General features: G+C 37.8%; 1 protein-coding gene across 2 annotated transcripts in view; it reads left to right on the forward strand.

Annotated features, from left to right (window-relative positions):
* Serpini1 (serpin family I member 1) overlaps positions 1-15,437 on the forward strand; it is an 85,093-nt gene that overhangs the window by 44,153 nt on the left and 25,503 nt on the right. The window contains exons 2-3 of one of the 2 annotated variants that reach the window (XM_021158510.2): positions 12,614-12,881; positions 13,982-14,212. In XM_021158510.2, coding sequence (XP_021014169.1) covers positions 12,632-12,881; positions 13,982-14,212 — 481 coding nt within the window. In that variant the 5' untranslated portion in view covers positions 12,614-12,631. The remainder of the gene's footprint in view (positions 1-12,613; positions 12,882-13,981; positions 14,213-15,437) is intronic. The other variant, XM_029475432.1, reaches the window with a different exon arrangement.

Raw genomic sequence — 15,437 nt, forward strand, 5'->3', positions numbered from 1 at the left:
AAGAGAGCACGTGGATCCATACACTAGACTAACGCGGGAATGGAACTCGGGAATGAAAAATTACTGTATGGGTAGGGAACGCTAGACTCCAGGAGGAGAGCTTCTTTGAAACTCTTTTGCCTCATGAGTGACTTTTAAGCCTCTCGGCTTGTCCAGTTGACTCGACCGGGGCGTAGCAGGTATTGTTAACTTACCAATAGGGAAGCTATACATACTCATGCCCCACAATTCAGAGAACATCAAGAAAAAATGGGCAGAAGCATGGTAAGAGACAGAGGTTGGAGAGAAATGGAAAATGTTTCTTGTGTACATAACAAAGGTGCTGAACTCACGAGCTCACAGCTTCTGTGACTGCCCATGGCCAAGCCAGTCAACATTCAGCATAGAGTTAGGAGGAGCTCATGAGCCCCCAGTCCCTAGATGAGCTATTGAAATGTGATCGCTTTTGTAGGGGAAGGGCAGTGTGGCCCTTGTAGGTAGATAGTTCCACACCCATGAGTGTATGCGTGCCAAAAGTTGAACACAGTGAGTTTTTAATTTTTTTTATTTTATTGATGTGAAGTTGGAAAGATGATAGGAATATGCATTGATCTAAGAAGAGTTACAGAATAATGGGGATGATTACGATCAAAAGACATTGTATGCATGTATGAAATTCTCATAAATTTAATGAAATTGTATTATCAAAAACCTTACTGCTCGCCCAATTTCAGTCAAGTTTTGCAGAACCATTTTCTCAAGTAGATATTGGATACTTTCCTGGATCTGATTAAAACTGTAGTGTTAGTAGGAATCCTGCTGGATCAGCTCTGCAATTACCCACTTCACTTGGTATCTGACCAAATTTCTCATTCACTGTCTTTGATACTTTATCGTCCTGGTTTGTCTTTCACAAGAATCTTGTCAAGTCAGTCAGTTTGGGCAAATTACCCATTCTTCCTGGAGTTTCTCTTAGTAATTTTCTAATCATCTGTCTCTTATTCGGTACACACACACAGACACACACACAAATGCACACAGGCACACTCACACACCCACTTACACACACTCCTGTGCAATAGACTTACCTACACATACACCACACACACATATACACTCATGCACACACACATGCATGCACACACATTCTTAGTATATATCTACTTATTCTTCTCTCCCTTTACTATTTCAAAGTACCCAATACAATATATTCTCTTTAATAAAGTCTTCCTTATCTTTAACAAGCATCACACACATTTTGATAGGATTACTCTTTTGTTGTTGTTGTTGTTTTTGTTGTTGCTTTTATTTTTGTTTTGTTTTTAATTTCTCCCTTTTTAAGTTAATTTATTATTTTTACACTCCATATTTTATTACCCCCACAATCCACCCTCTGACTGTTCCACATCCCATACCTCCTCCCCACCTACCTGTCTCCACATGGATGTCTCCACCCCCCACCCCACCTCACTGCTAAAATCCCTAGGACCTCCAGTTTCTTGAGGGTTAGGGACATCATTTCTGAATGAACACAGACCTGGAAGTCCTCTACAGTATATGTGTTGGGGGCCTCATATCAGCTGGTGTATGCTGCCTGTTTGGTGGTCCAGTGTTTGAGAAATCTCAGTGGTCCAGATTAATTGAGACTGCTGGTCCTCCTACAGGATCACCCTTCTCAGTTTCTTTCATCCTTCCCTAATTCAACAACAGGGGTCGGTCAGCTGCTTCTGTCCAATGGTTGGGTGCAAATATCTGCATTTGACTCTTTCAGCTGCTTGTTGGGTCTTTCAGAGGGCAGTCATGATAGGTCTCTTTTTGTGAGCATTCCATGGCCCCAGTAATAGTACCAGACCTTGGGACCTTCCCTTGAGCTGGATCTCACTTTGGGCCTGTCACTGTACTTTCTTTTCCTCAGACTCCTCTCCATTTTCATCCCTGTAATTCTTTCAGACAGGAACAGTTATGGATCAAAGTTGTGACTGTATGATGGCAATCCCATCCCTCACTTAATGCCCTATCTTCCTGCTGGAGGTGGACTCTATAAGTTCCCTCTCCCTACTATTGGGCATTTCATGTAAGGCCCCTCCCTTTGATTCCTGAAAGTCTCTTGTCTCCCAGGTCTCTGGTGCATTCTGTTGGGTGAGGGAAAAGGACTGAAGCCTTGAGGGCCAGCAGAAAGAATGGAAACAGGCAATCTAACCCAATATCAGATCAGGCTCCCTCTCCCCCCTAATCCCCCTCTTCTATCCACTTTCCCTCCCAGCTCCCTCCCTCCCTACTTGTGATTGCTTTCTTCTTTCTCCCAAGTGGGACTTAGGAGTCCTCACATAGACACTTTAGAGTGTTGACCTTTTTGAGTTCTGTGAAATATCTTGGGTATTTTGTACTTTGGGGGGGGGGGGGTTGCTAATACCCACTTATTAGTGAGTACGTACCATGCATATCCTTTTGGGTCTAAGTTACCTCACTCAGGGTTATATTTTCTAGTTCAATCCATTTGCCTGCAAAATTCAGGATGTCCTTGTTCTTAATATCTCACTAGTGTTCCATTGTATGAATGAACCACATTTTTTGTATCCATTCTTCTCTCGTGGGACATCTGGGTTGTTTCTAGCTTCTGCCTATCACAAACAAGGCCTCTATGAACATAGTGGAATATGTGCCCTTGTGGCTTGGTGAGGCATCATTTTGGTTTATTCCCAAAAGTGGTATTGCTGGGTCCTCAGGTAGATCTATTTCCAATTTTCTGAGGAACCTCCTGATTGATTTCCAGAGTGGTTGTACCAGTTTGCAATCCCACCAAAAATGGAGGAGTGTTCTTTTTTTTCAAGATCCTCTCTAACATGTATTGTCACCTGAGGATTTGATCTTAGCCATTCTAAATGGTGTAAGGTGGAATCTCTGGGTTATTTTGATTTGCATTTATCTGATCACTAAGGACTTTGAACATTTCTTTAGGTGCTTCTCAACCATTCCAGAATCCTCAGTTGTGAATTCTCGGTTTAGTTCTATACCCCATATTTTTGTTTGGGTTGTTTGGTTTTTTTTGTGATTAACTTCTTGAGTTCTTTATATACTTTGGGTATTATCCCTCTATTGGATGTGGTGTTAGTGACAATTTTTTCCCAATCTGTAGGTTGCCAATTTGTCTTATTGACTATGTCCTTTACCTTACAGAAGCTTCCCAGTTTCATGAGGTCCCATTTGTTAATTCTTTTTTTTTTTTTTTTTTGGTTTTTCGAGACAGGGTTTCTCTGTGTAGCCCTGGCTGTCCTGGAACTCACTTTGTAGACCAGGCTGGCCTCGAACTCAGATATCCGCCTGCCTCTGCCTCCCGAGTGCTGGGATTAAAGGCGTGCGCCACCACGCCCGGCTCCCATTTGTTAATTCTTGATCTTAGAGCATGAGCCATTGGAGTTCTGTTTTGGAAATTTCTCCATGTGCCAATGAGTGATAGGATTACTCTTAATTAAAAAACAAAACAAAACAACTAAGTATTTTAGCTTTTAGGTTTTTTTAAAGTTCTTATAAAGAGAAAGAGGAATCAACTATATATTCATTCACCAGCTGCTCGAGATAAGAATAATTTCCCCAAAAGTTATTGTACAGATAATGCTATAACCAAGCAAAACTCCTGGGAAACTAAATCCTTTTGGAAGCCACAATCTTCTAAGTCAGTCTTCTAAGTCAAAGTTCACCCTCATTCCATTTAGCTTTGTGTTCATACGGAGCAATTCAGAAAAGATCTAAAGTGTATGCCAGCCAATGTCTGGGGAGCTTTGGCATCATGTAAACTCCCTCTCTGACTTCCACTGTTGATAGGTCTAGACTTGTTAGGGCCTAAGTGACTGGGCCCCAGGACCCACATTCCTCCTGGATATCATCAAAATGCCCTGTGAGTTAAGCTACTGCTACTTGTCATATCATCAACAGTTTCCAGGTGCAGAGTGCTACAAAATCATTATGAGGCATCATGGATATAGTACCCATTCAATCAGTAACTAAATGATGTTTGGTAAAAATTTAGAGGATGTTTATTCTACTTCTTTTACACTCAGATTCCTGGATTGTACCATAGACAAAATGTACTTGACAGAAAAAGTTCCAGTTTTATAATTTTTTGAATCAATTAATTATATTTAAAGGTTATAATCTTACAACATACAAATATTAACTAAAGATATATTAGATGATTTATTTAGATCATTATGAGAGAGCTAGTAAGGGATGGTTAATTCAGTGGAGAATTCACAAAGTACAATAATATGTCTATAAGAAATTTTTTATTACATTAATAATGTATATACTATGTATTGTATATTGTCTGAGTTCCTCAGCACCAACGAAAGTTAATTAGAATATCATTACTTAACAGATGCAAAAGTGGTCTTTACTGCAGGGCAGTCATCAGCTGCCAAAATGTAATATGCATATTTATGGACAAGAATATTTGCATCAGTGTCAGTCTTGCAAAATTTAAGAAGCTATAAAGCTGTTCAGAACAAAGGTTCCCAACTTATAGAGTCATGTGAACTGAAAATATAAATATATGTTTTAGATAAATATATATTTCTTCATTCAAGACACCTTGTCAGCATCTTGGCCCATTTCTTTCACAGTTTATTCTGATAAATTGAATCTTTACAGCTTACTCTGTCCTCAGTTCTGCCCTTTTTATTTATGGGGCATTTTCCCAAGCTCAACTTTTTTGAGATAAGCCTGAAAGAGCTTTACTTTGTGCCTGATTTAATCCTAAGAGGAAAGGGGAACACAAGAATTTATAATACTGAAAACTGCAAGTTAAGAACACATGGCAAGATATGCTGAGTTGCTTGGTTTGGATAAAAGAAAGAGGAATGGACCAAGTTGTTGCTTTGTAGGAAAGTTCTGACTTTCTCTCTACAGATTTAACAATTCAGTTTTTCTGAAACAGTGGAGAATTTAAAGGGTGAAAATCCATAACTACTTTTGATGTGCATAGCCTGGAAATCATACAAAACGAGACCCCAAGGAAGGGCAAGATGGTGAAAGCTTAAACCCTATTCACAACATGAGATAGGTAGGAAATATAGGCAATTTGGAGTAGTAATAAATTACCAAAAATTAGCTTTGCCTTTAAAAGCTGAATGAACGTGAGAAAAAAAAAATACCTTGTGACAAAAGTCCATCCAAATATTCTTCCATCTTCTTTACTGGCATAGGAGATTGCAGGAAGAGGTAGAAGGCATGCCTTACTGTTAGCCAGACTGAGCTTAAGGTAGATAGGAGTTATCAGACCATAGCTGCTTCTAGAGCTGCTAATCTCTAAAGACCTTTAAGACAGTCAGCCTACAAGGGGCTGCCTTTATGGGTATTGTTTTCTGAGTCTCAGCATAGCCAGAAAGAGCAACCATGTCAAAACTTGCCTCTTTGCCTGGAGACTGGCTAGTTTCTTTGAATTAGTACATTATTCCTATTTCAGGAAACTTAAAACTATGGAAGAGGAGGAAGATGGTTCATGTTACATATCGAAATTTTTCTGAACTACAGTTCTGCTAAGGAACAGTATGTTTTTTATTTTAACAAGTAGTGATGTTTTTCTGTCTTGGATCAGTTATTCAATACATTTTTCCATCATCATTGCTGATCTGATACATGCCTTTCTCATAGTAAAACAGAAAAACAAAAATCTGGATTTTTCAACTCATCTCAAGTTTTATCAAGAAAGTAAATACTAACCAAAATTGCAACATTTTCAAACACTCTTCCAAGTGCTCATCGTAAAGTTTTTAAAACTTAAAGCAAAATAAAAAAGATGTGCTACTTCATGAACACAAAAAAAGGTTAAGAAAGAGAAATTTCTCCCTCCAATGCCTCTCCTCTCTTCTCTCTTTCTATTGGTAATTTATCTTTAGTTATTTATACCTGGCTTTTTTTTTTTTTTCTGGAGAAAGTAACTCTAGCCATTTTTCTCAATGTCCAATAATGAAAACATTTTTAAAATGTGAAATAGTTGTGTTATTAAAACTCCAATAAGATGCATAATTTGAATTGTTCACTAATTAGGTTAGGTACCAGAAAAGGTTTTTTGTTTTTTAATCATTTACTTATTTACTTGTGCCCGTAGTAGGGAGTGTATTGTGTAGGGCGTGGATGTGTCACAGTATGTTTGTGGAGGACAGAGGACAGCTTTAGAGTTTGTTCTGTTCTTCTACAATGTGAGTTTTGGGGTTGTCAGGCTTCCAGCAAACTCTGTTACCTGCTAAGCCATCCTCAGAAGCCTGAGGTTATTCATGTGTATATGTGTGTGTGTCTTTGTATGTGTACCATGCACATATGAGTGACATTCAAGGCCATAACAGGGTGTCAGATGGCCTGGGGCTGGAGTTGAAGGTAGTTGTGAGGTCCACTAGATGGGTCCGAGGACTGGCACTCCTGTCTTCTGCAAGTGTAACAAGGGCCCTTTACTCTCTAGCTATCTTTTTAGCCACTTGAGAATATTTGTTTTAAAAATAAACTGTCTACTTGATTGTGCTGGCATTTAGTTATATGATTTCCATATGTCAGTTATAAGAATGTTGTTCCCTAATGTGCTTTATGCTGGGTTTTTAATATAGTGTCCACATACAGTCACATACAGACATAACCTACCTTACCACTGGTAATGAGGAGAAATGCAAAATTAACAATAGAGTATTCAAAGCTGAATTCTTCCACCTTTTCTACCACTATAACATCTATATACTATTACTCCAGTACTGTAGCCCCTTGTAGCTTTTGCATCAGAGCATTTAATTCTGTCTGTTGTAAATAATAAATCGCCAAACCAAGTAAGGTTCCATGTGAGAGCTACTGGCTTGAGATGTTGGTTGTTAACACTAGTGGCCCTGATCTTTTGTAGAGTAATGTTATCACAGTAGCATTTGGGTGGCCCCATGTGATTTCTCAAGGAGCTACCCTTGTTCTGACTGCTTCCAGTGGCCAGCTGTCACATTATACCAGTGTTAGTGACAGTACCACTTTATCAGACTGGAAAGGTGGCGTCACATTCAATGAGGAAACACTTTATCAAAAAGAATAAAAAAATGAAAATGAGCTACTATCCTTTGGCTCAGATTGAGTTAATGCTTAGCGTTTAGAAACCCCAGCTTCTCTGGCTGTTTCTTCTGCTACAGCACTGTGTACCTTCATGTATTATAACCATACTAATTCAGTAAACGTTGCTTTGTCACTTCCTTCGTGTAAGGCATTTAATGCTTCTTCTCATTAGGCTAGTGAACACAAAGAAGAATGCTCTCCACTGATGCTCTCAAAACCCTAAACAAGATGCTGCATCTATGGAATCACCTTTAATAGATGCAAGCAGAGAAGGAAATTGCTGAAATTCTAACTGAAAAGCCAAGAAGCTATGCATGAGGGTGTAGCTTCAGGTCAGAGGCTGAGTCGTGGTTAGAATTGCAGCCTGGGGAACTCTACTAAGGTAGTTCCAGAAAGGGCTGCCCAAGCCAGAAAAAAAGGGAGGTACTTCTGGGATTTGGATTTCCAAAGGGAATCTGGCAAATCAGCAGGGAGCATGAAGGAGGTTATTGTGTACAAATTTATATATATAAGGTCACAGTGCAACAGATAACATACAAGACTCGAGGTATTGCTCTACAGGCCTGAGAGGGCTTCTGAGGTTTTGTAAAAGCAAGAAAATAATTTGATGAGACAGCTGTTTGCAGACTGCCAGCCGGTTAGATTGAATAGGGTAGTAAATAGAGAATCATGTACTCATTGCTTTAGTTCTGGGGCATGGATCAAAAGATAGTAACTGCATGTGTGGCCTTTGAGCAAGCATAGCAAGAGATGCATGGGATACAATATGGACATGTTGAAAACCCACTGAATATGAGGGAAAACAGTTAAACCAGAACCCAATATTGATATTGTAAGAAAAAGTCCTTGATAGAGTGAGAGGCCTTGTTTGAGACAGAAGTTATTCAAAGTGTTCATGCAAGTTGAAGAGTTTTAAAAACCCACAGGAGCACTTAGCAATGCACACTGGAGCAGTAGGCTTGAACAGCTTTGAGATTATATTAGTTATTATGATTAATCATGAGGCCCTAGTATTTTGTAGGATGTTAAGAGAAGTGTTTCCAAGAGAAGAAACCAAGGCCTGATGAGACATGGGGAACACACACACACACTTACAAGGTACATTAGGGAAATAAGATCATGCCCCAGCCAAAAGTTAAATAACCCAAGATGGGTATAATTACCACCGGAAATACATAACTAGGAGAACAAAGGAAATTTGGCCTGTAAACGGGAAGCTCTCTTTTAGAGGCTAGGTATGTAAACTTCTCAAATGCAGGTCTTCCTATATTTTTGAAAAATGTTTCATGATCTGACCTGCTACCATGGTCCAAGCCACAGGCCCCTAATTTCCTAGTATAATTTGCTGTCAATAGTTGGCCGCTCATGGCCTTACCAGAAACCTCCTCCCACAAACATACCTGCTGAGGATTACCAGAGCCCTCTGGCTACTGGAGGATATGTTAATAAATTTGACAATGGCTTTCTAAAGACAGGGAGATTTTCAGAATTCAGGGTTGGTAAACACAGGTTCTATATCTGAACTATCTGCTCTAGTCCAGGGCAGTGCCATCAGAGGGGTCTGATTATCCTGCACAAAGAATATCATTTGCTGTCATCAATGTGACTTATTTTCCTGGTGGTTCAGTTGACTTTGTCCTGACTTTAAAGGATTGATATTCTCTAAAAGGTAAGACCATATATTCAAATGTATATTCTCACACCATGATGTGTGAAGTGCCTAAGGACAAGAGCCTGTTCTGAAATATTTTTATATCTTCATAAACCTCTACACTCCTGGCTAAATGAATGCACAAAGATATATTAGCTAGGCCAGGAGGAATGATAAATTCTCATTTTTATAGCTTCTTATTTAAGAGATAGAAACATAGAAACATTTTTTCCTCATGGTAATGCCCCTGTTATTGTAACTGGTATGTTAAAATATGAGTACTTCACATAACATTTTTCACTTATATCTTTCATAATTTTGTATCATAAGGTTAGCATTTTCATTTCCAGATGGGGACTAAGGCTGAGAGAATGCATCTTACTTGTTAAGGCCATTCAGTATACAGTAAATCCTGTTTTTTTAAGACTCGTATCTTTGTTTATTCAAAACCAGAAAGAAAGTTACATAGTCCAGGCCATGTAAGGATGATTTTAGCCCTAGTTCTAAGTCCAGAATTCCTATAATAATGGGAAAGTTCAGAACCTCTTACAATATTACAGTATTTTCACTGATAAAACGGGAGCTCTACTTATAAGGGAACCACAAAATTTAAGCAAGGTGTAATCTTGTGAGATACTTGTAATGCTATGACTACATTTAGTAGACTTATTATTAGCTTGGGGGCTATATTGATAATATGGTTTTGATTCATATGAATAAAATATATTAGTTTTACCTTCAAATTTGATACTTGTGCCAAGAATAGTTTTGTATTTAAGAACTGCATTGTTTACTCACACAGATAAAACTATCTTTCTTATTTTCATACTATGTTGACGTGTGAAACTTTTAAATGACTACATTGGTTTATTTTTGGAGGTAGTTAATGTGCTTCTGGGGTTAGAGAACAACTGTCACAAGGTAGTTCCCTCTCTCCACCATGTAGGCCCTTGGAATAGAGCTCAGGCCTTTAGATTTGGTGACATGTGCTTTTACCCACTGAACATTCTCGCCACATCATTTGTTAAGATTTAATTTCATTTTTATTTTTTGCAGATGTGTGTAGGAAGGCGGCATGTGTTCCAGTGCTTGCGGGAGCTAGAATGGGTTGTCAAATCTCCTAGAACTAGAGTTACTGAGCAGCCATGAGCTGCTTGATAGAAGGTTGGGTTCAAGGAAAGAGTAGCAAGCTCTTAACCACTGAGCCATCTCCCCAAGCTCCATAGTGTTTTGTTGTCTGCGTAGATCCAACACAATTCAAATACCAGGTTAATGCAGACAATAAAGATTTATTGTAATTAAGTTCCTACTGATCAATCAGGGCCACAGAACAGATTCATGAGCTGAGAACGTTACAGATCCTATAAGCTTGACGATCACAAACATCTGTGCTAGGATACAGTGACATTTTTCCACTAGTTGGGATTTAATGATAGGAGAATTCCTTAGGAATATGTCTTTATGGTACACTTATCCTGTTCTCGTTTGTTGGCTTATTCAACTGTGGTGAGGCAAGTTGCCTAGCATTCATGTCTCAACTTGCTAACCAGAATGTCAATAACCCATGTCTTTCTGCAAAGCAGGATGTCAGTTACCTAGGGAGGTTGTGGGAACTTAAACTTTATTTGATCTCTATTCAAAATGGAAGTTTCACTCAAAATGACTTCAGTTTGGATCCTTCTTACAATAATACTTAATATTATGAAAGTCATGGGTCCCAGGTTTAATCCCTCCCCTCAGAAGGAAGAAATTAAAATGGCATTCCAGAGAGTTGAGTATACTGACTAAAAAGATGGACTTTGGGGTTATGAGATGACTCATCAAATTAAGGTTCTTAATTTGACCTCTGATCTGATGACCTCAGTTCTGTGCCGAGAACCCATATAGTGGAAGGAGAGAAACTTTCTCCTCACGTTGTTCTCTTTAGCATGCCCATGCCTCCTGCCTCCTACTACACACAAACATACCAAATAAGTAAGTAAATAAATGTAAAAAAGTAAAAACAACATGAACTCTTGAATCAGACTTGGATTTATGATCCACTAAAGATTATTATACCCAATTAATTAAACAATAAAAAATCTTCAATTCTTTTTAGAAGAGATTCTTCTAAATTTTCTTTTCGAATTCAGAAAGAGGAAGCTCCAGCTGTTCTCTGGGAGGAATCCAAGGAAGTAACAAAGACCAGCAGCTGTAGCTCCTCAGGACTGGATGCTCGCCTGCTGGGTCTACTTCAGTGATGCCTGAATCACAGAGCATGGCCTGTGCCGCTGCTTACCTCCCAGTAGTCATACCATTTCATTAAAACATATATTGTGAGAGACCCTATTGAGTCTGCCTTCCTACAGGAGCCAGAATTTCTTAAGCCGTATTACAAAAGCAGGGAGATGAGGGTTATGCAGAGGACCTTGGGACTCCTGAGGAAAAAAGTAAACATGTATCCATCTCTCAACTGTGAAAGATTTATAGAAAGTGACCAAAGCATCCTCTGATACCATGATAACAATTCAGAGCAGTTAGAGTCTTTTGGATGAAAGCCTGTGGGAAGTGCTCTCTTCCTAAGTCAAATCCCTGTGCTCACTGTTCCTTGATTAATTGAGACTATCAACTCTAATTAAAATACAATTTTCCAAATGTGTTTGTTCAATATCACTCTATGTGGTGTTTTAATGGTGAATTTAAAAAATGATCAAGAACAAATAAGTTGTTTAATTGTTTGAATAAACTGTTTTGCCTTCTAGATGCCTATAGTGACTTAGGGGGAGGTGTGTGTATGTGTGTGTGTGTGTGTGTGTGAGAGAGAGAGAGAGAGAGAGAGAGAGAGAAAGACACAGAGACAGAGATCAAGAGACAAAGAGAGCACAAGAGCGCCAGATCTTTCATCACTGTACATTCTGCAGGAGAACTCTAGAAACTGGCACTGGCAGGCAATAGACAGAAATATTATTTGGATAATGTTAGGCTTTGTTTTCAGTCAGGATTTGCTAAAGGAATAGAGTCCACGGAATATATGTATATGTATATCTATAGATATGTAGATATCTGTATAGATATATGTGGCAAGAAGGCTCAGTTGAAGAATTTTGTCTACTGAACTCACCCATGGGCATTGTCTATCTTCCATATTCTTGATTTCTAATTGCTGCCGGAGAGCCAATCCACTGTGCTCAATTTAACGCCTTCATTAGGCAGGTGGGCCTGAAGTGTATAAGGAAGATATATAAGAGGCATAAAATCAATGGGAGCAGAGGCCCTTGGTCCTGTGGAGGCTTGGTGCCCCAGCATAGGGGAATGAATGCTGGGGTGCTGAGGCGGAAGTGGGTGGATGGATGGGTGAGTCTGTGAGTGGGGAACACCCTACTGAGGCAGAGGGGAGGAAGATGAGATGACAAATTTGTGGAGGGGAAACCTGGAAGGGGACAACATTTGAAATGTAAATAAATAAAATAACCAATCAATAGTAAAAAGAAGTATAAGAAAGACAAATGGACTATTTTCTCCACAAATTGTTTTTGGCCAATGTTTTATCATAGCAACATAAAGCAAACTAGGACAAGGGTTTAACTCAGATTTAGAGTAAATGTTTAGTGTGCTTGCCTTCAATTACAAGCACACACACACACAACACACATACATCAGAGGGGAGGGGGAAGAAACATATCCTTAAATCCTTAATAGGCCTTGTTGTTGTTGTTTTTTTTTTTTTTTACAGATAAGTTAATATTGAATTGTTTTTAAAAGCTCAGCATATTCTTTAAAAAATCATTGTATATCTCTACAAAGTACTATTTTTTCTTTTTTAACTTATATGTCAGAGATGCTTAATATGTACATATTAATATAATTTGTAATATAAATTAATATAAATATTAATAAACTGTTAATCCATTAATTATTGTCTCCCAGACTTGAAACCATTCCATCATGACTTACCTTGGACTGCTTTCTTTGCTGGCCTTGCAAAGTGTGGTGACAGGGGCAACGTTCCCAGATGAAACCATAACTGAGTGGTCAGTGAACATGTATAACCACCTTCGAGGCACCGGGGAAGATGAAAACATTCTCTTCTCTCCACTAAGCATTGCCCTTGCGATGGGAATGATGGAGCTTGGGGCTCAAGGATCTACTAGGAAAGAAATCCGCCATTCAATGGGATATGAGGGTCTGAAAGGTGGTGAGTTCTTGGCTTTGATTTCTTAAAATTATTTGAGTTTATCTGTGAATTCATTCATAATTGCCTTATGCCAGAGAAAACAATATTAACTGGAGGTAAGAAATAATGTTTTTGCAAGAACCTAATGAGAAAGGATATAATAAAACGTTCATTTCTGTCTCCAGCCATAGCTGAAGTGAATCTAAGGAAAGTATATCTTCTCAAAAAACATTATTTAAATAAACATTATTTACATAAAACACATTATTAAAATAAATGAATGCTAAAAAAACAAAATGTAGTTCTGTAATTTACCCTGTAAATTATCATGAAAAGGTAACTGTGGTGGATTATAAAAGAAAGACATCATGATTCCTGTGAAATATTACATTTTGCTTAGAATCAATGATATTCTCATTGTTTGCATAATATCCAAGTTCCTTGAAATATTTTATTATTATAAAAATTATATATACTATATATATACATATATAGTATATATAATTTTGTAATGGAGTATGAGTTCTGCTTTAATGTTTCTTTCTGTTTAATGTACACTTGAACAAATTCATTAGAAAGTTAAGAAAAATAGTGAATTTTCTACTTATGATATTTAAATAATCTGATAATAATAAAATATACAGGAGTAAAATACAAAGGAATATTTTCTAGATAATTTTAGGTAAAATTTTCTTGGTAGCCCTCACCCAGACCACCCCCACACACACACACACACACAAACCAACTGAATGCAGTTAAGTCAAATGCTTTGAAAGAAACGATCTTAAATGTGTTTCTTTTTTGTAGACTTTATCACAGTCACAGTGAAAGGCAAAGCAGAGTCTCAGGCTGGAGTTCAGCCTCCTTGGAATGTGAGGTGTCTGGCTTGATCTCTGACTGCAAAACTAACAAAAAAGAGCAAAGGGTATCACTTGGTAAAGTGCACCAAGATAATTTGAGCACCTAGAAATAGCACAGGGGGATTCCTGCCATGTCTCCCTGAGGAGCAAACCTGCTGCTTTTCCCTGGTCACTGCTCTCCGAATGTCCCTCACTGTGTGGTAGTGATCTTTCACCATGTCTGTTCTGTTGATAAACTTGCCAACCTTTGTCATCTTGCAGGTGAAGAATTTTCTTTCCTGAGGGATTTTTCTAATATGGCCTCTGCCGAAGAAAACCAATATGTGATGAAAATTGCCAATTCGCTCTTTGTACAAAATGGATTTCATGTCAATGAGGAATTCTTGCAAATGTTGAAAATGTACTTTAATGCAGAAGTCAATCATGTGGACTTCAGTCAAAATGTGGCTGTGGCTAACTCCATCAATAAATGGGTGGAGAATTATACAAACAGTATGTTCTTTCTTTCTCCATTTAGCTCATGTTGAACCACCTTTTACTTTGGGATGTATGTGTGCCCTCACTTCTATGAAATAGGTTAGATATGTGGCCATGAGTGGAATATTAGCTCTAATGATCTGCCATTTGGGTTCTCTGGTTGTGGAAAGCCCTCAACCAGAAAGAAAGAAAATTAAAGTTTGAAGATATGCCTTGGTTTTAGAGCCACAAAGGGAGTAGGTAATTTTAAAAAGTAGATAGTAGTCACTCTAATAAGTACTCTATTGTAGCCCAAACTAGTAGAGAGGAAAGAGGAATTTGAAACTGGGTGCACACAATTTTCATTCTATTTCTAATTTGTTATTCTTTTAAGATTTATTTTTATTTTATGTGTACCTTTTAGGCTACAGTGTATGTATACATACTCATGGAGGCCCAAAGAGGGTCTCAGATCCCCCACAACTGGCATGTGAGACTGTGGGCGCTGGGAAGCAATCCTGGGCCCTGTGTTAGAGCAGTAAATGTGCTTAACTGTCAAGACATTGCTCCAGCCCCTCTCATTCATATTTCAAATATTTTTAAAGACTTCTAGGTGGTTAAAAATTCATCATTTATTTTCCAATTAGCCAGGAAGATAATTAAAATAATAATCAATAAAAAAGTGAAACAAATTTAAAGTAGCTTAATGGAAGAGAAAGCGGGAGAAAATTAATGTAGGAGAATATGTGGATAATTTATACAATAGACAGTATATATGGTATATGAAAACTTAAAAACAAATTAATTAAAATACACTAATATTTTAGGTAGATTGGTATAACTCTTCGTTTTATGAAATTCTAAGTCAAAATTTCCCAAATAATTTTATCCTGAAATCTTCTATGAGAACAAACACCCTAAATCCTACAATTTATACAACATTGCAATATTGCTTAAGAAGTGATATGGTTGATCAAATAAGTAAACGTTAAATACATTTGATCTTACTTTTTTCAACTATGAGATTAATTTGTCATGTAAAGAGACATTTTAACATTTTTAAGCATTCAAAAAGTATAATTATGTACCTGAAAGATAATGCATTGTTAACACATGCTAACTTTCAATTAAAATATGCTAAGTTTCAAATTCTTTTGGTCACTCTTAGCAAATAACAGCAACCTGTTATCTTTCGAATTAGACTTGAAAAGAAGATTTCAAATGATAGAAAATATTTTATCATGAGCTAAGTTTGCCTTTA

Source organism: Mus caroli, chromosome 3, assembly GCF_900094665.2.
Source record: "Mus caroli chromosome 3, CAROLI_EIJ_v1.1, whole genome shotgun sequence".
Lineage (NCBI taxonomy): Eukaryota > Metazoa > Chordata > Mammalia > Rodentia > Muridae > Mus > Mus caroli.